We start from the raw sequence: 24,647 nt of genomic DNA on the forward strand, positions 1-24,647 counted from the left end.
ACTGACATCCAAATGACTTATGTGGTAGGGGTGGACCAAATAGGATAACGTATATGGAAGCAGTTTGTGAGCAACAGTGACCACCAAGTGCTAGCTATTATTATTATAATATATATTTTGTGTCTTGATACTTTGGTTAGAGAGATGATGATAACATAGGCAGCATTTCCAATCCATTTGGACAATCAAAGCGCTATTACAAGTAAATCTGGCAAAACCATGTAGCGAGGCAGGAAATTCACTGAAAGATCATAAACATAGTTCTGTGAACTTCTCTGGCATGAAATGCTGTGCATAGTGATAAGTTTGGTGCAGAAACATAGCAGAGAGCAAAGGGACAGCTTGTAAATTGGAATCTTATCCAAACCCTTAAGGGTCAACAGATGTCCACAAATAATTATCCAGAGAATTGAAAACCTGGCTTGTTGAAGTTTGGGGATATTAATAATGCTCTGTTTCTCCAGTGATCCTTTCCCTCAGGGGAACTGGGAGTGGTTGGCATGCATCCTCATTACTCACAACTTTGTTCCTGCTGTGGCTGGCAAGATTGGGACGCATCATTAAACACACCATGGTTGGTACAGCAGTAGCAATGAAAGGTACGGGGAGTCTTCCTCAGGCCACCCCAGGAAGTTAGGTCCATTCAATAGTTAAGAAATATTTACAGAAGGTCTCTATTTGCCTGGCACGTAGTAAGCGCTCAATAAACATTAGTCTCATAATGTAGCATACAGTAAGTACTGCATAACTATTGTTGTGGAAGGGATCTAGAAACAGACTTACCATGCTCCTGGGCCAGAACTTCTGCTACCATGTGTGCCTTCTAAGTCCACCACAGCAGATACTGCTCTCTAACCATCGATTCTGTTCTTCTCTAGGGCTCACTACCTTATGGACACACACATAGACCATATTTCCAGCCTTCTTAGAGTTAGCTGTTATCACATGATTGAATTCTAGCAACAGAATGTAAGCAAAATTGATGAAAACCAATTCCAGTCCTGGCCCTTAAAACCTTCTTCATAGTTTCTGCTTCCCATAATGAGAGAGCAAGATGCTACAGGACCAATTCCCCCACAGAAACAACTATCAGATCTGAAAATAATGCAAAAATCAGCTGTCTCATGGTATTGGAAAGTACTAGATAATGAGTAGTATACTCTTTGCTTGTATCTAGAATATATAAAGAACTCTTACAACTCATAATAAGAAGACAACCTGATTTTTTTAATACGCAAAAGATTTGAACAGATACATCATAAAATAAGATATGCAAATAGCCAGTAAGCACATGAGAAGATGCTCAACATCACTAGTTGTTAGGACCATGCAAGTGAAAACCCAGATTCTATTACATACCCACTAGAATGGCTAAAATTAAAAATACTGACAGTTCCAAGTATTGATGAGGACCTGGATCAACTAGAACTCTCAGACATTACTGGTGAGAATGAAAGGTGGTACAGTCATTTTAGTAAACCGTATAAAATTGAGAATACACTTACCTTATGACCCAGTAATCAAACTCCTAGGTATTTACACAAAAGAAATGAACACACAAGACATACATCTGCAAACCATAGCAGAACTATTCATAATAACTAAAACCTGGAACTCATCCAGATGTCTATCAACTGGTGAATAGATTAACAAATTGTGGTATATCCATGCAATGAAATACTACTCAGCAATAGAAAGAAATGAGCTACTAATACAATCATCAACATGAATTATACTGAGCAAAGGAAGCATGACACAAAAGAATGCATATTGTATTTCATTTAGCATGTAGAATTCAAGAACAGGCAAAACTGATCTATGTTGACAGAGAGTTGCCTGGGGCTAAGGGTTGGGAGAAGGGATCAGATGTAAAGAGGCATCAGGAACCTTTTAAGATATTGAAAATGTCTATACTGTGATTGTCACAGTGGATATACAACTGTACACAATTACCAAAAGTTCATCAAACTGTACCATTAAAATGGGTGAATTTTATTTTATGAAACCCTCACTTGAATTTCTCTCTTCTACTCATCTGCCAGCTAATGGTGGTACCCAGAGAGGTCTTGGAAGCCCTGTGTTGACAATGGTAGAGCCCCCATCACCCTGGCTCCCTAGAGAATGTGTGGGACAAAACACTCATCAACATTGCTGACCAAGAACCTCACACTAGATGGTTATGTGAGTGAGAAATAAATGGTTAGTGTTAGGTCCCTGAAATTTGGGGAGTTACAGAAACTACAATTTCTTTAAGTAATCTATGCCCAAAGTAAAACATACAGTCAAGACCACTTAAATAGTTCTTGCTCAATTCACAGTATTTAAATTAGAGGAAAATTAATGATAACCCAAGTGTCCAAAATAAGGGAACAATTAGATAATTGTGATATATTCATCCTATGTAATGTTTATTATATAACCACTTACATAATAATTATGAGAACTACGTAGTAACCTGGATACACACTCAAAGTGAGAAATGAAAAAGGCAAAACCCCAAATTGTGTCTATGCTATTGTACTAGGAGGCCCAGACACCTTAACTTGTGTTGGCCCAAGTCTTTAAACATATTTAGTCCTCTCTGAAGAGACCCACCCGGCATATGTTTGCTCTTTGGACTGAGGAACCTATTAAGTAAAATTCCATCCTAAGGAGAAGGGAATCAAATCACGGAAGCTCAGCACAGGAACAGAGTCAGCAAAAAAGAAAAGGTGATGACAGGAAAACTGTCTGTCATTTAGTTTGCCCTCCTTCAAACTCCAGACTCACAGGTGCTCAAGGAAGAATGGACTGCAAGAAAAAACTGGTAAAAACCACAAGTGCGGTTTCACTGAAACCTCCACGTTTGCACTGCTTTCTAGCCTGTGTGCCTGATTCTATCACAGTGGGTTTGTTGATGGAGTAGGAGCCAGCTAACCAAGGAGCTGAACTGGCTGATGCAAGAGGGATGCAAGAGGGAGGAAGTGGGGCAGTTTATGAGGTTTCAATGGCAGCATCAGCAACAGCAGACGTTTCTAAAGGGAGACGCTAAAAAGCAGGCGGAAATTGGATATGGCACACGATAGCTGGGAGGATTACTTCCCGAAGACTCAAGAACTAGTGAGGAAGGATTTGAGTACTGGAATTTCCGCAGAATGAATAGGGGTGGAACCAGAGGAATATTATCAGATTATCGTTAGCGCGACCTGCTGTTCACCCCCAGGCTGGTCTCAACTGTAGACACACGATTTCTCTGTGTGGGCTTATGTTTAGGCATCTGTGTGTTTTTCATTATCTTTGTAAAAAAATTGGCAAACATTTGAATAAAGTATGAAACGGAACATATAAATTAAAACATAGTAAAACAGTAGGTTTATACATACTTTTTACTTTTGTTTTGATTCTGTTCCTGTTGTTATTATTTTAATAGAAACTGATAATTACATATGTACATATAATTATATGTATAAAATTATATTTGCGTATATATATCTCAGGGTCTACATTCAATCCTGTTCCTTTTGAAGACCAACTAGCAAAGTCATTCACTAGCTTTAACACGTGGTGCTTGATGGGAATTAGTTTAATTAATTTGATAACATAATAGGCTTCTTAATAAATGAAAACAGGAAGTTTGAAAAAGACCACACCCTGGGGAAAAGACAAGAACGCAGAGGCTTAATCCAGTTCAGATCACAAGACACAACAGGCTGCAGAGATGTGTAGCAGAGAGAAGCATGGGAGAAGAGAGCTGTATTTGGGTGGAGTGGAATGGGGGGCCAGGTGGGCATGGGGACTGCTCTGGAAAATATTTTACCTAAAGAGAAGCACTTTGCTCTTTTCCCTAAAGAGAAGCTCACTGTCCTGAAACTTCAAAGAAAGAGCACCTGACCTTGTGGGCCATATTGAGCTATGATTATCAATTGACCTCATTTCAAAACTAGCCATGTATAGATGTGGGCAGAGGTCAGAGCCACAGTGGGTCAGAAGAGTGGAAAGAAGCCTAGAGATCCTCTAGCTCATGAGTCACTCACTGTTGGCCACAAACACATGGGGCTTTTGGCCCGTTGAGTGTTTCCAAAGTAATTTGAGCCAATATTGGAAAATTAAGCGGTTTCACATACTAATCAAGATTTCCATTTCTTTTGAAAAGTCTGAAAACATTGCAACACTGGTCTCAGGTACCCACTGGGCCCACACATTAGCAGCTGTCCTCATTAGGAGGAAAGTGCTTGCCAGGTCCCCTGGGGCCCACTCTGGAGGCCGGGAATTGTGTTATTGGGGAATTGAGTGGGGCAGAGCTGAAATGGCAGGGACTAGTTAAATTACACCCCAGAGCACTTGTGCACCTCATGGAGTCTCATCCCAGAGAGGGCCTGAGTCCACAACCGTCAAACATTGCCTAGGCTCCGGGGAATCATATTGGCTCCCTGTGTGTCCCCCGGGATTCTGTCTGGGATTTCAGAAGCTCTTTGGCCTGGAGTTGGTTTTATTCCTTAGTTGCAGGCATTGCACTCACCCTTGGCAACCAGGACAACTTATTCCTGCCTCCTTCTCCCAACATCTGTTCAGGCTGGACGCCAATATCCATTCCCAGCTTATAATGGATCAATATTTACTCTTTCAACAAACAATTTCTGGTGGCTTATAATCTGTCAATTGTACAAGGTGTTGAGTCAGTGACATCAAGCCATAGCCCTGCCCAGAGAAGACCTTAAAATGTAGACAGTGATTTACTATGACTAAAATGTTCTTGGGGAAGGCGAGGACATATCTGACTTGGTAATCGAAATCTGTCCACCAGATGGCGCTCAAGAGATTCCAGTTTAACAAAACGACGGGGCGGAAAATAAGAGCAAAATTTACCCCTTGGAAGACAAATAGCGCTACCCGTTCCGTTTCACATGTGCTTTCATGTTCTATCAAGCCTCTTACTGTTACTTGTTCCAACCCCCAGGACTGTGGGTGTGGCGTTTGGACAGAGAGGAATTCCAGCTCCCCCAGCGCACCCCTGACCTGCCAACCTTAATCTCCTGAAGGCAGAGCATTTCCGAGTGAGACCAGGAAAGAACACGCCATACTTGAGGTGTGCTCTGGGGAGGAAATTCCTCGTTGGATGGAGGCCTGATTCTGACCTGAGTTCATTACCCAGCTCTGTGGCGTCCTTTGCGAACAAGCCATGCCTCTCCTCTCTGGTCTTACCCTCTCCCTATCTGCTCATCCAGATTTGATTAAATATATTGATTTTTTAAAATGTGCCATCTCTTCCAACTATTTATAGCTTTTCGAAACCTTTTTTAGGGTTATAATAAACTTATCAAAAGAAATGCAAAGAAAAATTAATGACTTAGAAAGGGTGTAATTCCTCCATAAATCAACTCTTGGACATACCCACTGATAACAGTTTGGCATATATTCATTTGGAGCAGGGTTTTTTAACCTCGACACTGCTGGTAGTTGGCACCAGAAAATTCTTTGTTTGGAAAACTGCCCTGGGCAGAGTCGGGTGTTTAGCCTCAGTAGTAACCCCACTCCATCACCAATACCCAGCTGTGACAACCAAAAATGTACCCAGTGCCAAGCAGTTTCATACTATACATGCTTTCCTGCAACTTCCTTTTTTCTCTTTTTTAACTTACTAACCCATCTTGGCCATCTTTCCATTTCAGAACATCTGGATTTATTACATTCTTTATTGTATCATGATTTATTTAACCTGGTGTCTTCTATTAATGCTCATTTGGATCATCTTTAATTTTCTTACTATTACAAATGTAGCTGGGTGAAAAAATATTATTTAAAACCAAAACTGTCTGTTGCCGCTTTTTTTTTTTTTTTTTGGCCTCACTGCACAGCTTGTGGGATCTATCTTAGTTCCCCAACCAGGGATCAAACCCGTGCCCTCTGCAGTGGAAGCACATAGTCCTAATCACTGGACCGCCAGGGAGTTCCACACTTCTGCCTTTTAAGGGAAGAGGAAAGTTATATTTCATATCAAAGGGAGAGCAAACATCTATACTGCTTCCCTTTTCCTTATAAGAAAGAGAGGAGGGCTTCCTTGGTGGCGCAGTGGTTGAGAGTCTGCCTGCTGATGCAGGGGACACGGGTTCGTGCCCCGGTCCAGGAAGATCCCACATGCCGCTGAGCGGCTGGGCCCATGAGCCATGGCCGCTGAGCCTGTGCGTCCGGAGCCTGTGCTCCGCAGCGGGAGAGGCCCCAACGGTGGGGGGCCTGCGTACCGGAAAAAAAAAAAAGAAAGAAAGAAAGAGAGGAAGTCTGAAATATGAAAATCTCTACTCATTTTCCATATTGCGAGAGCTTGAGGCCAACTTAATGGGGTTTTGAATAGTCTGGCCAATTACCTAAGCTTTAGATAGGCTGGGGACTGGGGAAGGTGTAGAAAGAAAAATTGCTCTGAATAACAGAGGGAGGCATTTCCGCTGTCCCAACACAGCCTAAGGAGGCGGTAAGCCCTGGAAAGACAGCCTGATAAGATGTGAGCAAAGTTCAGAGGTGAAGGGAGGAGAACAAGTGACCATCAGGACAGGAGTCCATGGGAAAATGCAGCCAGTGAGAAATTCCTCATGAGAGTGTCCAAAGAACTTTTATGTATGAGGATGTCTAACATTAATTTTTGAATGAGTCCATTTGTGTGGCTGTAAAAACCCCTTTTGTCATCTCAAACCTGTGAAAGTTGCTACACATCCATATGCCTCGGGAGGGGTTTTTGTTGTTTGGCTCTGTCTTGTTTTGTTTTAAGAAGATGGAAAATCAGGGAAATGGGACTGAATGCCATGTGTAGGTTTGTTCAGATAAAAGAGACGAGACTAGCTGTGAGAGGTGAGACCCAAGTGGGATTAAGGATTCAGACAGAGCCAGAACTCTGAGCAAGTTAGAAGTAATGATGAGAAAATAAAACAGCCAAAACTTACAGAAATCATGTGGAGGGCAGTGAACGGCCGGCAGGGTTAGAGTCTCGTGTCAATTTCACTTAACTCTCAAGGCATAGAGTGACTGCTGGCAACTGACTTACACAACCAGGACTGCAATGACATCCTTGTACATACAGCTTTATGTTCTTGTGCAATATTTTTTTGCTCATTCCACAAACATTTATTGAATTCCTACCATTCTCTGGAGGGAGCAATAAACATTAGTCAATGGTCTTAGATCCCTAAAGGTGAAGTTTGCATTCTCTTAGGTAAATTGCTGGGTCAAAGGACATGACAATTTCAAAATTCTGAAAGATTTCAAAATGTTCTTTCCCATCCAGAAATGAGACTCTTCCAGGCTTTGTTTATATTTGCTAATGGTTTAATATGTTTCCTCATACTTAAATCTTATCTATCAAAAGTGTATACTAATGCATCATGTGAATCTCTAAACTGATTTTCTCCCCAAATGTCCAACTGGTTTTTTGGAGCCACAATTTATTCAGTAGTTCAACCTGCCATCATTGATTTGTGATGTTTCCCTCGTGGTATTTTAACTTCTGTGTGATAGAATCTGTTTCCATGCTATTCCTTCGGTTTCATTGATTTGCCTATCTTTTCTTATGCCAGAACCACAATCATTTTTTTCATTATTTTAGCTTTATGAATAATTTAATATCTGGGGAGGCAAGTACTCCCTCTTTACTCCCTTCTTTTGTTTTAAAACTCTTAGTGATTCTTAGCAATTTATTTTTTCAGTTGAAGCTAAGAAGAATTTTATTAAATTCAAAAAACCCATAAGGATTACGCTAAAACTATCACCCCACTGGGGAAGTTGAGAATCTTTACAATAGTCAGTCTTCCCATCCTGGTATGTCTCTCCAGATGCAGGAAGGATGTGCAGTTGTACCCTACTTGTAAACTAACAAGTTAACCTGCAACCGGAGAGGGGGAAGATGGCGGAAGAGTAAGTTAACCTGCAACCATTTTATGGATGTTGGCAGAAGACAGGAGATACCCAGGTCAGAGACAAAGGACTTTATTTCCCACAGCATTAGCAGTTGTCAGAGTATCAACATTTGTTATCAGTTTCCTGAGCCCCAGTTCCCATTGGGCAATGTGAGGAAGGCCAGGTACCACCTGCATACGCAGAGAGAGTTGCATTACAGAAGAACTTTGAGCTTAGGGAAACCACATCTTTACAAAGGACCTTTTACCTGAAGGAAGATATTATCTTTATTACACTGGACAGTAAAGAAACCTGTCCTTTGCTGTGGATGGAGACTCTATCTCTAGCTTCCAAGGCTATTCACGATACAAACAGCCTGGAAAAGATAGGAACAAAAGCTGCCAGTTCCACAGCACATAAGATGTGCAGAAATGGGTGAGACTATGAAAAATTGTCTCCCAACACTTTCAGCCTATGATAATTCAATAGATAATAATAATAAGAAGAACTGTAATATTGATAGTGATAATAATGAAGAATGAGGCTTAGTTGATTCTAACTTTGCTTTATACTAGCTTTGTGACCTTGGGCAGGTTAATCTGCTTCCCTAAGCCCCAGTTCCCTCTGCTATAGAATGGAGATAATGATAGTACATATCTCATAAGTGTTGTTGTGAAGTTTCATTAATTAATGGCTAAAGGGTTTTTTAAAGATTAAATTACATTGTGAATGAAAAGCACTCACACGGTGTCTGCCACATAAACTGTGCTCATGTAATATGGGTATTATCATTACTGTTATCAAAAGAAGATGCTGAAATATGTTGACCTTGGGTTTGGCCATTGTATTTCCTGTTCTTATTAATTTTAACTATTTTTTTTAGTTTATTTGTTTGAGTTTTCTAGTGGATATTATCATTTGTTAAACAGTAATTATTTGTGTTCTCCTTTCTAAAAGCCACTCTTTTTATTTTTGTGACCTATCTTAATGCATATTAACCAGGACCTTTCAAATGATAACAATATTAGAGATAGTAGATATACGATGAGATGACTTTCAATGATTCACTATTAAATACTGTTTCTCTTGCTCTGAAGTATATATTCCTTATCATTTTTAAGGAAGTCTTCTTGTATGAGTGGGGTTTTTTTAACAGACTTAAATTTTTCAAAGAAGTTTTAGATTCACAGCAGAATTGAGCAGAAAGTACAGAGTTCCCATATGCCCCCTACACCCACCCATGTACAGCCTCCCCCTGCCCCTGTCCTGTATCAACACACCACACCAGAGCGTTATGTTTGTTGATACAATGCACGGACCAACACTGATACATCATTATCACCCAGAGTCCATAGTTTACATTGGATTCACTCTTTTATTTATTTTTTTAATTTTAATTAAAAATTTTTTTATTTTGGTAAAAGTCACATAATACAAAACATACTATTTTAACCATATTTAACTGTATAGTTCAGTGGCATTAAGTACATTCGCGTTGTTGTGCAACACTCACCATCATCCATCTCCCAAATTTTTCACCTTCCTAAACTGAAACTCTGTCCCCTTTAAACACTAACTCCCCATTCCCCCCACTCCCCCCACCCCTGGCCCCTGGCATCTACCAGCGTACTTTTTGACTCTATGAATTTGACTATTCTAGGTACCTCGTATAAGTGGAAACAAACAGTATTTCTCCACACCCAAGAATATGAATAACTAGTTTTTTAAAGCCTTTATCAGGAATAGATATTTTATCAAATGCCATTTTAGCATCAACTGAATTGGTATGGTTTTCTTTTTTGACCTATTGTTGATATTAATAGACTTTTAAATAGTGCTTTGTCTTTGCATCCTCAATATAAAACTGCCCTTTCATCATGATTTTTTGATTAATTGTACTGTCACATTTGATTCATTGGTATCTTTGGTCAAGATTTCCATATGCATGTTCATAAATGGGTTGAACTGTAATTTTCTATTGTGATATGTCTTGTGAGACCATGCAAAAACCTTCCAAACACTCTGAGCCTTTCTCCCCTCAATTTAATCTTCTTTCTATTTAAGAAAATATGTTTTTGACAATTAGTTTGCCCCTTTCAATTTGCAAAGAATATGCTCTCTCAGCTTTTCTCATGGTTCTAACAAACAGTTAAAAAAGAATTAATACAAATTATTTGCCAATTATTCCATAAAATAAAAGAGGAGGGAGTACTTTCCAACTCATTCTCTGAGATTAGTATTACCCTGATCCTCAAAGCAAAGACATCATAAAAAAACTACAAACCAATATCCTTTATGAGTATAGACACAGAATTCTTCAACAAAGTACTAGCAAGCATAATCCAGCAACATGTAAAAAGAATCATACACCATGACCAAGTGGCATTTATCCCTGGAATACACAATTGATTTAACATGTAAAAATTAATTAAAACTATACACTACATGAATAGACCAAGGTACAAAAACCATATGATCATTTTAATAGATGCAGAAAGAAGATTTCATAGAATCCAGTACCCTTTCATGATGGAAATACTCAAAAAGTAGGAATAGTAGGGAACTTCCTCAACTTGATAAAGAGAATCTATGAAAGACTCACTAGTAGCGTCATACTTAATGGTGAAGACTGAATGATCTCTCCCTAAGATCAGGAGTACTGCAGGTGCTAGCCAGGGAAATTTGGCAAAAAGTGAAGTTAAATACATCCATAATGAAAAGAAAGAAGTAAAGCTATTTCTATTTGAAGATGACATGATCTTGCATAAAGGAAATACTAAGGACTTTACTAAAAAAAAACTATTAGAATTAATAAGCAAGTTGCAGGATTTAAGACTGATATTCAAATTATCTTTCAATACACTTTATGAAAGATCTGAAAAAAATAGGAAAACAGTTCTATTTACAACAGTAACAAAATGAATAAAATACGATTATAAAATAAGACCAGGAATTTAGCAAAAGAACTGTAAATTTTGTTCTCTGAAAACTACAATATATTGTTGAAAGAACTTAAGACCTAATAAATGGAAAGATTTCCCATGTTCATGGATAAGAGGACTTGATATTGTTAAGATGGCAATACTCCTTACATTGATATTCTGATTCAACACAATACCTAAAAGTTCCAGCTGGCTTTGAGCAGAGCTTGGCAAATGAATCCCAAAATTCATATGAAATGCAAGACACCCAGAATAGCCCAAATAACCTTGAAAAAGAAGAAAAAAGTTAAAAGATTCATACTTCCTGATTTCTAAACTTAGGAGAAGACACTGTAATCAAGACAATTCAATGGGGGAAAGAATAGTCTTCTCAAGAAAATGATGCTGGGGCAACTGGATATCCACATGTAAAAGAATGAAGTTGGACCCTTCCTCACATCATTCATAAAATTAACTAAAAAATGGGCCATGCGCAGTGGTTGAGAGTCCACCTGCCGATGCAGGGGACGCGAGTTCATGCCCGGGTCCGGGAAGATCCCACATGCCGCAGAGCGGCTGGGCCCGTGAGCCATGGCTGCTGAGCCTGCGCGTCTGGAGCCTGTGCCCCACAACGGGAGAGGCCACAGCAGTGAGAGGCCCGCATACCATAAAAAAAAAAAAAAAAAAAAAAAAGGGCCATGGATCTAAATTTAAGAGCAAAAAACTATAAAACTTTTAGGAAAAAAAAAAATCGGGATAACTTTTTGTGACTTTGCTTTAGGCAAGGCCTTCTTAAATACGGTACTCAAAGCACAAGCAACAACAAAAAAAATAGATAAATTATATTTCTTCAAATTAAACACTTTTTTACTTCAAGAATGCCATGAAGAAAATGAAAAGACAGTTCACATAATGTAAGATAATATTTTCAATCATAAAGCTTATTAGAGATTGCATCCAGAATATATATATATATATATATATATATATAAACTTCTTAGAACTCAACAATTAAAAACAACCCATTTTTTTTAAGAGCAAAGGATTTGAACAGACATTCCTCCCAGGAAGATTATACAAATGGGCAATAAGTACATAAAAATATGCTCAACATCATTAATCTTTAGGGAAATCCAAATCAAAACCACAAGAAGATACTACTTCACACCCACTAGAATGGGTAATAAAAGAGAGAGATAATATCAAGTATTGGTCAAGATACGGAGAAATTGGAACTTTCATACATTGCTGATGGGAATGTAAAATGGTACAGCTGCTTTGGAAAAGAGTTTGTCAGTTCCTCTAATAGTAAACAGAGTTAACATATGAGCCAGAAAATCCACTCCTAGGTAAATAGCTAAAAGAAATAAAAACATATGTCCTCAACAAAAACTTGTACACACATGTTCATAGCACCATTATTCATAATAACCAAGAAATGAAACAACTCAAATGCTCATCAACTGATCAATGGATAAATAGGATATGGTATAGCCATACAATGGAATATAATTTGGCCATAAGAAGGAATGAAATATAGATACATGCTACAATGTGGATGAGCCTTGAAACACTACGCTAAGTGAAAGAAGTCAGTCACAAAATATCACATATTGTATGATTCCATGTATATGAAATCCCCAGAATAGGCAAATCTACAGAAACAAGAAGTAGATTGGTGGTTGTGCAGGACTGTGGGGAGGGGGTGGGAGGGGTAAAGGGTAGAATGGGAAGTGACTGCTAATGGGTACAGGGTTTCTTTTGGAGGTGACAAAATGTTATAAAATTGATTCTGGTGATGGTTACACATCTTTGTGAATATACTAAAAAATCACCGAATTGCACACTTTAAATGGTGAATTTTATGATGTATGAATTATATCTCAATAAACCTCCTTAAAAAAAGATTCCAACATTCATCTTTTTCTTTTGTCCTATTTTGGAATATAGATTTATAAAGTGACTCAACTATTTTAAGCTTGTTGTTATGAGCAATATATAGTCACAAGTATAATTCATATGATGTATGGTTACTGACGTGATATTAATCTGGATTATTTTTAGAATTCAGTCTCCAAGCTCAAAATTGTGCTGGGATCAATTTGTCATTGGTGGCACCCTCAAGATAGAATCTATATTAATCTCTATTATCTCAATACGTATCACAGTGCTAGACATGCAGTAAGTGATCGATAATTATCTGTCAAATGGGCATTTAAGTAAATAAGGGGCTGACTTTACATTTATGATCACTGTACATGGGACTGAGGAAAAAGGAGAGAAATAAGACACTGAAGTGGAAAGACAAAGAAAATTGTGAATTAAAAAAAAACACACACAGTGTGCCCCCCTTCTCCTACACATACCTGCACACTGAAGCAACTCATGCACAGATACAGATAATTCTCTCTGCTTTCAACTTTTTCTTTAATCTTCCTGTACTCTCCTGAAAAGAGACAACTGGTATCTCCTGCAAGATGCTAAACTCTAGGTTAGGCTGCTGTAAGACTCATTCCTAAAATCTGAGTATTTAAAAACAATACAGGGCCTCCCTGGTGGCACAGTGGCTGAGAGTCCGCCTGCCGATGCAGGGGACACGGGTTTGTGCCCCAGTCCGGGAAGATCCCACATGCTGCGGAGTGGCTGGGCCTGTGAGCCACGGCCACTGAGCCTGCGTGTCCAGAGCCTGTGCTCCGCAAGGGGAGCGGCCACAACAGTGAGAGGCCCGCGTACAGCACACACACACACACACACAAAATACAGATTCATGTTTTGTGTATGCCACACGTCTATCAAAGGGCAGCTGGCGGCTCTATTCACACTGGACCCAGGTTGACAGGGAGACCACTGTCTGAAAGGTTGTCAGTTGTCATGTTAGAGGAGAAAAGAAACCTTTGGAGTGTCTCAGGGTGGCAATTCAATGCACTGGCCACAAACTTATATCTGCTTATAATTCCTTGTCCAGAACTAGCTACATGGCCTTAAAAGGGGGCCAGGAAACACAATTCTATCATGGGCCTGGAAGACATACAATTGGAAACATTTGGCCAACAGCATCAATGATGACCACACTGAGTAATTCCTACAGAATTCCAGTATGCATACACCTGTGGGTAGCCTCTGTTTGCCCTCTCTCTGGCCCACTGCTGCCAGAGCTCTAACCAGCAATGCAGTCTCAGTAGGTGACAATGTTGGGAACTGCCATAGGAACAGGTCTGGGTAAAAGCTAACTTACCTAACACTGACCCTTGTGAAGTCTCACCTGCCTACCCCTAACCTCATGGAAGAATTGATCAGCTATTCCTTGGCACCCTCCTGTATGCCAGACACACATCGATCGATGCATTTGTAACATTTCCTTCTATGTATTTGTCCACATGCCTATGTTTTCCTTAGCAATCTAATGATTATAAACATGTTTGTACCTTTCATACTTGGCACAGCACCTGGAACGAAGTAGAAGCTCAATTAACATTTGTGAAATTAAAGCATTTATGAATGAAGAGACACAGTCCAGAGAGGTTGTAGATAGACCCTGAGGTGTGTATTTCCAGCAACAGAGTGGGGTGGTGAGAGCAAAGGTGGTGGACCCACCCCAGGTGCACAAAGAAAGGCCTGCGAGGGAGAATATGTATTCAGGCCAGTGCTAATCCAGATAAATGACTGGCATCATGAGGGGAAAGCAAAAAGTCCAGGGTGCCTCCAGAGGAGGAGAAGAGAGTTCCCAGGAGCCTGAGATCAGGCACTGGTCAGGGATTCATATAAGTGGCTGACACTAGCAAGGTACATAACTTGACTTAGAAATGCACGTCCTGTTTCCAATCACCTACCCTCACACCCTAGGTTAACTATAAAATTGTCCCAATGGCCCCTCAGCAGTGGGGAGGGCAGCTTCGAATGCTTCCAGATTTTTCTGCCTGATCAAGATCCCACCCTGTGAGTAAGTTACCCTATAATAAACTGATCCATAGATTACATGGAGCTACAGCCTCGTTTTTCGGTCTCAAGATGCCTTCTCAGTTCGGTGGGCACTTTTGTTCCCTCCATCCTCCAGCAGAAGGTCTGAGAGCAGGAAGCATCATCCTGCCACCCCCAGCACCAAGCAGGTGCTTAACAAATTTTTTGAGAGAATAAACAGTCCTTTCCCTTCAGAGGCTTGCAATCTGGCTGGGGAACAAGGCTATTGTATATAATCTGTGAAATTAAGAGCTCTTAAGAGGCAGTCCTTCAGAGAACAACTGGGTAATGTGTCCCTAGTTCCTTCCATCCAGGCAAACCCAAAATTTCCTACAAGGCTTTATGATACCTAAGTGATTTGGAGGAAACTGCTAATAATATCGTGACTCTTAAGAGTTTTCAGGTAACATCTTTCCTGTTTCATTTCATGTGTTTCCTCATTACCATGGTCATGTTTGGTTTCTTAACTGTGCTTGTTACCAGCACTGGAGGAATGAAGCCCATTTTGCACAAATGCATAAATCTGGTTTCAGTTTAAAAAGAAAAAACAAAAACATTATTTTTAGGCCCCATTCCATCTCAATCTTTTCAATGTTCTGATACATCGGCCCAAGTATGCTAATACTTTGGAGACAGCCAAGTCAATGACCAATGTAAAGGCAAAAATAGTTCTGCAGAATTCAGACTCTCTGGGCCAAAGGTGATAACAGAGAAAACCAATCATGCACATTTTGTACATTGATCTCTAGAGTAGAAAGGCATGAGAGCCCCATGCCATACCGGATTTGTTTCACTGTCTGCTATTTGGTCCTAACATTCTTTCCACTTAAATTAACACAGATGCCCTTAGAAAAACACTCTATGAGAAAACCCTTCCCTCTCAAGATCAATTATAAGAAAAGCCTTGCAGTTCCCCTACTAACACTGGCAGCAGGTCTCCGGCAATAATCTTCTCTGTTCTGGGATGTGTAGATTCAATGAAAGGTCCATATGTTATGGTATAGTAAGTAGCCAGACATCTGAAAAGGCAAGGTACACTCTAGTAGAAAGGGTATAACTTTGAGTCCCACTGTAGATGTCTTATAAAGAACCAGCTCAGGACGGAAAGGAAAATTTCTTATGTGGACATCCTTACATCTGCTTTTTAAAAATTTTTATTTTGTTTTATTTTAATTTTGTTCCTGCATTTAGAACGTAAAAGATTCTAAAGTCTCAAAAACAAAGAAATGCTTTTTCTATAAGCCAAATCTTTTACAAACATTCGATTTCCTCAGAAAGAGAAGATAAGTTGGATCTTTATACTGAAGATTTCATCTGGCCAAATTCAAGAAAAACGTTAAACTTGGAGGCACACTTCAGGGAATCTGCCAGATCTGAAAATAAAACTAAAAGTTTTATGTATTTATTGTACTTACCAGAATGGCCAAAACGAAAGAAAAGATGGTGTTGTAGAGGAAAAAAAGCAACTGGAAACCTCAAACATTGTTTGGAGAGTCTAAATAGCATGAGCAATTGCCAGTATCTTCAAAAGCTGAGCATACATATGCCGTATGACCTAGTAAGCCACTCTTAGGCGTATACCCAGCAGAAACACATCATATATTTACCAAAACACGTGTAGTAGAAAGTCCATGGCAGAGCTATCCAGAAGATTCCCAAACCAGAAATAACACAAATGCCCAACAGAAGTAGAATGGATAAATAAATAGTGGTATATTCATAATGGAATCCTATACAGCAAAGACAACAAATAAACCACAACCTCACATAAGGACATGGCTGAACCTCATAAACATAATGTTGAGTGAAAGAAGGCAAACAAAAGAGTTGTGTGTGTTTCCATTTATATAAAGTTCAAGAACAGGCAAAACTAATGTACAGTGTTACAAGTCAGGATAGAGGTTACCCTTGGGAGGGGGTGGTTACTAAGAGGGGGCGAGAGGTGGCCTTTGGGGTGGTAATAACCTTCTGTTTCTTAATCTGGATTTGGGGTACACAGGTGTGTTCTCTTTGGAAAAATTCATTGAGCTGTACATCTGTGACTAGTGTGTTTTTCTGTAAGTACTTGTATTTCAATGAAAAGTTTACTTTAAAAAGAAGTTTAATGATGAAAGAAACCTAAAGGTCCATTGACAGAGGAGTGGATAAAGAAGGTGTGATACATATATACAATGGATTATTATTCAGTCATAAAAAAGAACAAAATAATGTCATATGCAGCAACATGGATGGACCTAGAGATTGTCATACAGAGTGAAGTAAGTCAGACAGAGAAAGACATATATCATATGATATCGCTTATATGTGGAATCTAAAAAAATAGTACAAATGAACTTATTTACAAAACAGAAATAGAGTCACAGATGTAGAAAACAAATTTACAGTTACCAGGGGAGAAAGGGGAGGGAGGGATAAACTGAGAGGTCGGGATTGACATATATACACTACAATATATACAATAGATAACTAATAAGGACCTACTGAATAGCACAGGGAACTCTTCTCAATACTCTGTGATGACCTATGTGGGAAAAGAATCTGAAAAAAAAGTGGATACATGTTTGTGTATAACTGATTCACTTTGCTGTACAGCAGAAACTAACACAACATTTTAAATCAACTATACTCCAATAAAAATTTTTTAAAAAGAAGTTTAATGTAATTATAGCCTGTATGCCCTGAGCTTTACTAGGCAGTTTGATATAATTATAGCCCAGAGTTGTGTTTATAATAATCATCATCTAAATCTAGATCCTCCATGCCTACAACTGCTGACTAGCAGGAAGGCTTTTGTTTTTTCACTCTTTATTTCTCCAACTATTTCTAAGAATTCCCAGAAATGTGTAACTTTAGTGGTATCACCAGTTTTGGTGGTCTCTTCCTCTGAGATTTCCAGAAGGTAGACCACCACCTCACATATAATCAGAGACCCTGCTGACCCTCCCCTCTGTTGTCCACCGCCACTTGGATCATCTCTGAGACCTGGTCTTGCCACTGCTGTCCTTCTCTGGACATCTGAGTCTCTCCCAGTCTCCTGTGCTCTCTTCTCTCTGGCCAGTATATCCACGTGTCCTGTTCTTCTGGGAGGACTACAGCTGTGCTCTGTGAGCCCTTAGAAATACAATTCTAGCATTTCTACCACAGCTCTACCCTGGGTCTCCAGTTTTTTTCCCAGGTGGCTCCCTGAGGGCTCCAGGGTGGTTTTCAACAAACCTCACTCAGCAACTACTGAAGTGAATTATTGACGAAGGGGGAGGGGGATGGCCAGCCTGTTGCACATGAGTGTCCTGTGACTCCAAGTGGAGGCTTTGGAAAGAACCGTTAGGTCTTCCCTGTTGCGTGGCTTGGCTTACCGGTTGGAAGACTGCTTTGCCTAGATGACGTCAGCTCAGTTAGAACCCTTTTGCAGTGGGAGAGGTTTCAGTGAGACGGGCTGATGGTTTCTTGCTGTAGATCAATTCGTTCCTGTGTTGGCAACAAGGAAAACTCAGAGGGCGAGCAGAGTCTCCCACTATTTGCCCTGGTTAAGCCTTAACCACTTTGTCCACACCCCAATATCCAGCCTGCTCTCTCTCTATTGGTTTACGTCAGGAAGGGTGACCTTGGCTAAGCCCTTAACCACTTCTTTTTCAACTTCCTTAGGAGCAAAATCACCCCACAACGCAGTTGTTGATCAAGTGAGGTCTCATGAAGGGGGCTTGTAAAAAGTAGACTGCTGGTGAGGTATATTCATCTTGGTTAATCCTTTCTGGAGAATGAAGAGAATTCAACTGAATTCTGTAAATGTCCATTAGAGGGCGCCCTTTCATTCCAAATTCCCCCAGCAGTTCTATTCTAAATTCAGCAGGTGGAATTCCACTGCTTTTTTCTTAGCCTTAAGTGGCAACGAAAGGGAGGGTACTGCCTCATGCCCTCTCAGCCTAGAAATGGGACATGGTTCTCCTTTATTATTTTTTTTTAATTAATTTTTATTGGAGTTTAGTTGCTTTACAATATTGTGTTAGTTTCTACTGTGCAGCAAAATGAATCAGTTATACATATACATATATCCCCTCATTTTTGGATTTCCTTCCCAGTTAGGTCACCAGCACTTTACATTCTTTTCTTTCCTTTTCACACCTTTTTTTTCACGCACACACACTGTATCCTTTATTATTAAAACCAGGATGACTCCCTTTTCTTTATGCCTTTAGTAAACCATACCCTAAGGAATCTATTGGTTTTGAAGCCCATTTTTATGAGATAATATTATGGCCAGCACTGCAGAAAAACAATGATAAAGAATATATGCATAAGTATCAACTACATCAGGGTGTGGTAATGCGGTACAATCCACTTTGGGGGGGCAAAAGTAATTAGGAGGTGGGAATGGTTATTTAAAGCCTATTTTGTGCTAGGTGTTTTACAGATATAATTTCACTTAATCCTCTATTACAGGGGTTAGAAAACTATGGCCCAGAGGTCATATTCGGCTGGATGGCTGTTTTGTAAGTAAAATGTTATTGGAATATGGCCACACTCATTTGTTTACAAGTTGTCTGTGTGCCTTCACTGTACGATAGCAGCAACGATATGGCCCATCGGGTCTAAAATATTTACAATCTGGCTCATCACAGAAAAGGTTTGCTGACTCCTGCTTTCTAACCAGGTGAGATGAGAATTACTGATGAATAAACAGCAACTCAGAAAAATTCAGTAACTAGCCAAATTCACACTGCTAGTAAATTACAGAGTTAGACTTCGACTCAAAGTAGACCTTCTGCCCAAAGCCCTTGTTCTCCCTGCTGTTGCTGCACAGCAGCCTCCCCAGGTGATCCAGTGCCTCCACAGGACTGGAGTTTCACACCATGGATCTTATTTATTATCATGATTTCAAACCACTTTGCATAGTTTCCAAGGATCTGCACAACCTAATTTCAGCTTGCCTTTCCTGCTTCGTCTCCTCCTCCTCCCCCAGTGAGCCTAGCTCAAGTGACCTGGTGCCTTCACTGTTTCCAAATGTGCCTTTTGCTTCCTTACTCCATGTCTCCATTTCATGATTCCACTACCTCCAAATAAATACCCTCCCTTACTCTTCAGATCCTGCCTCATCCTCCAGGAATCCCTCCTTGACCATCTACTCGGAAGTGATCTCTCCCTCTTCCAACATGAAGAGCAGTTCTCCTTCCTGTTGATATAGCACTTATGGTATGCTGCCTTGGATACCATTTGATAGGCCTGTCTTATCTCCTGAGAGTGAGAACTGTATGTACCCCAGCCCCTGGTAGACAGTATCATCCACATAGGGACCATATAATAGCAGGTCCATTGATCCATGAACATTCTTCCATAGAGATAAACTCTGTTCACCCTTCCACACAACTCGGCATGTAACTAAAAGAGCAATATTGGCATCTGGATATGAGGTGTGAATGTGATAAAATGAAGAAAACTAGGGATAGGAAATAAGCAGCTTACCCTTATTTTTTAATCTAGGACTACAGGACTAGATGTACCTTCAGGTGCCTTTCCTATGACAACACGAGGAGTAGCAGCACGAGATCTGGAGTCAGACCTGGGTTTAAAATCTGACTCTATTTCTCACTGGCTCTGTGACCTTGGGCAAATGACTGAGCCTCTCTGAACTTCGGTGTCCTCAGATTTACAGCAGAAAAAGCAGTAATGCCTAATTGGTTTGTTGTGACGAGTAAAGCTTAAAGCTTAAAGCTCCTAGCTCAGTCTCTGCACATATGAAACTCTTAATAATTACCAGCCATTATTTTTCCAAAGCTCTGCCCCTAAATAGGCACCAGATCTCAGCATTTAGGACTGATTGGACCCTGTCCACCTTACTGCTATGCAGTAGCCATCTGTCCTGACCATGTGACCGAACAACAGTACAAAGTGGCTCGCTGCAGTTTGAGGGGTCACCAAGAAAGGAGATGATGAATACCCTGCCCACAGCAACTAAATTTTAATAGAGACATGGGAAGCAGAAAAACAGACATGGCATTTCCTTTCCTTCTCTCCAAACACGACTTAGAGCAGGTATGTGTTTCCAAAATGGAGCCAGAGTTGGGAAAGAGTCATATGTGCTAGTCTGCTGATGTAATGCCTCAGGGTCTCTTGGGCAGGGAACTCTCTTTGGTAACAATAGGTTCCTTCATATGCCACCTCCAAGAGAATTCAGTTACTTATTTTTGCTCTGTTGTTACCTTGGGGCTGCAGCTTAGCCCCACCCACCTATTCCTTTCTTCCCTACACTCTCAGCTGTTTATCAGTTCCAGGATACACTTAAGTTTTCAGATTTAAAAGTGGTCTCAACTACAGGATGAGGAACTGGGGCTGATGTAAGTGGTGCACAGATAGAGAAGCTCCTGATATTAACCATGGGCACTGAATCCAGTCTGAGTCACTGAAATCGGGCTTTACAGCTCCTGGCTCTTTCTCTTTCTACTTGGTCAGCCAACTTTTCAATATTGTCCTTGAAAACACCTGGGGTTTTCTGGTGACCCTGAGGTTTTATCTCTGCTTCTGGTTAAAACTGCATTCTTTGTAACCATCTGAACTCTTAAAATAGTTATTCCCCTGGATTCTGTGCCTTTAAAACACTTCACATAGTATTTATCTCTAGAGACCCTAGCCTGGGACAAACCCTTGTTCTCATTTTCACATGGAGTAAACCCAGATATCACAACAGATGTAGCTAAGGGCATAATCCTAATTAACCACCTGGCCTGCATTCCCCTCCCCCTCCAAAAAGCAGTCTTGACATGATATAATAACTCTCCATAACTCTTCCATTTATTTTTAATGAGTACACAGGTTGACTAGTTCCTTTTTCAGTTGACCTTTTGAAGCAGTTAAACTGGTTTCTTTATATCAGCAGCTGAAACAAATGACCATGAATAAAATCTCACGGGAAAAAAATGTGCATTATTTTCTCTTCAAAGTTAAATCACTTTAATTCTGGGCAGACCATGTTCTAGGCAGGAAAATATGCTGGTATGATCCAAGCACATAAGACACAACCATCCTGGGACACAATTTCCCTTTTCATGGGCCTGACTGGAGGTAAATATTTCATGGGCTGGTGTGGGTAATCTCTATAAATAACTATCAGTGTTAATGATTAAAGCAACTATTACAGACCCCGTTGGCAATGGATGAAGTGTTTCTGGAAGCAGCCAGAAGAAACAAGCTCATACAGTACAGGAGAGGGAAACAAAGTTAGCAAAAGAAGAGAATGTAGTTGAAGTTCTGGACCAGAAAGATTTCTGGCTGAGAGTAGTCGGGAATTAAGCCAGGAACTCAGTGCAGCTGGAGTACTGACTATAGGACCAAAAAAAGTCGACTTTGGGGATCAGGGCCAGGAAGAGCCTTAGTGAGTTTGTGGAGGAGGACAGCCCTCAGGGCTCAGACACCCAGGGCCAGCCAACACTTAGCTCTACCCTGAGAAAACCTGAGCTCTGCATCTACTCTGGGGTGTTGCCCACCTCTGGGAAGTTTCTGCTGCGCTAGGGATGAGAGAATGCAGCTGCTGAGGAGTTCTCTTGATACCGACCAGGGTTCTTGGCCTTCCCCAATCAATAGAAATTGATTAGAGGCCAGACAAGGAATTCAGGCAAGGCTTTATTGGGGCCCCTGCTGCAGCAGCGGGGAGTGAAAACAAGGAACAGTTTCCCTTGCTTGATCCTGAAGAGGGATAGGGGTGCATCCAGGGGTCCAGCCAGAGGGGGGCTTAGGTGGTTTGCCCACCCCTTTGGTGGTGTTGGGTGCAGGGGGCATGCTTAGTACCCTGCTTTTGCTCCCAGTTCTTCAGAAGTGGCAGTTGGTTTTTTCTTGGTCTTTTTGTATCTTGTTGTCCATAATTTGCCCCAACTGCCAATGCACGCAGTTTTTTGTCCCTTATTGTTTCTTTGTATTTTGTTTCTCAAGGAGACGTTTGTCCAGGTGCAAGCACTGCAGCAAAGGGTCCCAGGTCCCAGGTCCCAGCCTGTCTCATGCTGTTGTGGAGAAGAGAAAGACGAGACTACACCCCCCTTGGGATTGTGAACCTACTCTGTGCACACTGCAGCAAGGGCACTCAGTGGGGGAGGCAGGGAGAGGATAAATATGAAGCGTGATTCCTCCACCAAGAAGCTTTGAGTTTAGCTGGGGAGACAGACCAATGATTGGTACAAAACATCTCATGAACCAATGAAAATAGTATAAAATAAAACACAAGTGTTTTGTGGCACAGTCTATCAGAACTCCAGGCATCCACAGGGTGGGAAATATGATAGTGGAAGGAGCAAAGAATTTAGAGTTAAAAAAATATCTGCAGTATAAAAGAATGGAGCCTCAGCCAATGAACAGAGGCCTCAAGGGGCAGATCCAGGTTCTGGATAATGTGGTGTCCCTTTAAATTAATATTATTTAATAGAGAGGGGTGACAAAGATGATGACTATTTCCATTAATGAAAATCAAATCTCTCTTTATGCTTTAATAAGGGATTTATTATTTGCACCAAGTATAGCAGAATATTTTACTTATTTTTCTTTTGTTTCACAGTTTTTCCAGCATTCATAACTGGAAAGCATTAGTCACTCACACTCACCATGAGCAAAGAGAACTTACTTGGATATAGTTACACAGTCTTGTTCAAGATATGGATATGGTTCTAAAAAATATTTTTCTTAAATCACTGGAAGAGTCTCAAGAACACTCATGGTATGTGAAGAATGACTTTTATTTTTAATCTAAATATTTAATTATTTAATTCCATAATAACAAGGATGTATTCACGCCATCACTTGTATAACCTATAATGTGAATATATATAGAGTTTCTTTTCCATTACTTATTTATTGGCTTCATACCAATTAAACATTTACCACATTTCTACAGTTTTTTTTCCTCTCTTCACTTTTCCTTTCCAACCAGATGACTTCATGGGAGGTACATTAAAGGAATTAAAATGTATATTTAAAAAAAAAATCTCTGTTTCCCTGCACAATGTCGCACACTGTTTGGTTTTGGAATTCAGCTGTCAGTTTCAGGTCCTCTTGGAATTGGGGCAGGACTCTGATTACACCAAGAAATATGCATGTGTAGATCACAGAAAATCTCAGCAAAGATAAATCTGCAGTCCTGGGAGTATTTTTACATTTCTATCCAAGGAAACTTCCTTCTTCAGTGGGAATAGATCCAGTTTACATTTCATCACTTGTGCTGGGAGTGTTGGTAGAAACCTGAGTTAGATGGCACAGAATCTCGGGTTTATTCCCAGGATGTTTGAGTGCCTCTGTGGTTTGAGGCCTGGGGCAGCTGATCCTGCCCTTCTGGCTCTTACTTTGTAACCATGCTCATGTCACTGGAACTCTAAAACTTATTTTCCTCATCTCCATGGGGATGTTAATGTCTATAGAATCTACTTCCTAGGGTCCCTTGAAGCTCAACTGAGACAATAAATGTGAAAACATTTCTGTAAACTGGACAATGTTGGCCATAGGTAGGCTGTTACCTTGTGAGCGGGGGAGAAGGTTAGATTGGTATAGAAGGGCTCCAATGGGAATCCTGACTTACAACGCCCCTCAACTTGTTGGCAAACACTTCTCTTGAACGCATGGCTCAGAATATATAAGGGAGGGAGGTGTCACTGGAAAGAGTAATGGCTTGGAAGTATGACCCTAGGTCAAGTCACCAGCACCCCCCTACACTGAGGTATATGAATTTGGGTAAATCACTTAATCTTCCTTGTTTCTTCATCTGTGAACTTAGATGTTTGGACAAAAAACCTTATATGTTCTATAAGTATGAAAACCATGCTTCCAGACTTTCTAGGATACTTAGGATTTGCTGCAATATGCCTAGTGCAAGCTCAAGAACCTGTTATCTTCCCTGAAGTGTCCTCTGGTGTCATACACTAGGCCTGACATATAGTAGGT

At 40.3% G+C, this 24,647-nt stretch overlaps 1 protein-coding gene across 1 annotated transcript in view; it reads left to right on the plus strand.

Moving 5' to 3' along the window:
* Positions 1-7,867: 7,867 nt before the first annotated feature.
* ZNF697 (zinc finger protein 697) overlaps positions 7,868-24,647 on the plus strand; it is a gene marked incomplete at its 5' end in the record, with an annotated part of 52,049 nt that continues 35,269 nt past the window's right edge. The window contains one exon of the mRNA XM_081258430.1: positions 7,868-7,878. Within this exon, the coding sequence (XP_081114556.1) occupies positions 7,868-7,878 (11 nt within the window). The remainder of the gene's footprint in view (positions 7,879-24,647) is intronic.

Source organism: Mesoplodon bidens (assembly GCF_964165515.1).
Source record: "Mesoplodon bidens genome assembly, chromosome: 2".
In the NCBI taxonomy this organism is placed as follows: domain Eukaryota; kingdom Metazoa; phylum Chordata; class Mammalia; order Artiodactyla; family Ziphiidae; genus Mesoplodon; species Mesoplodon bidens.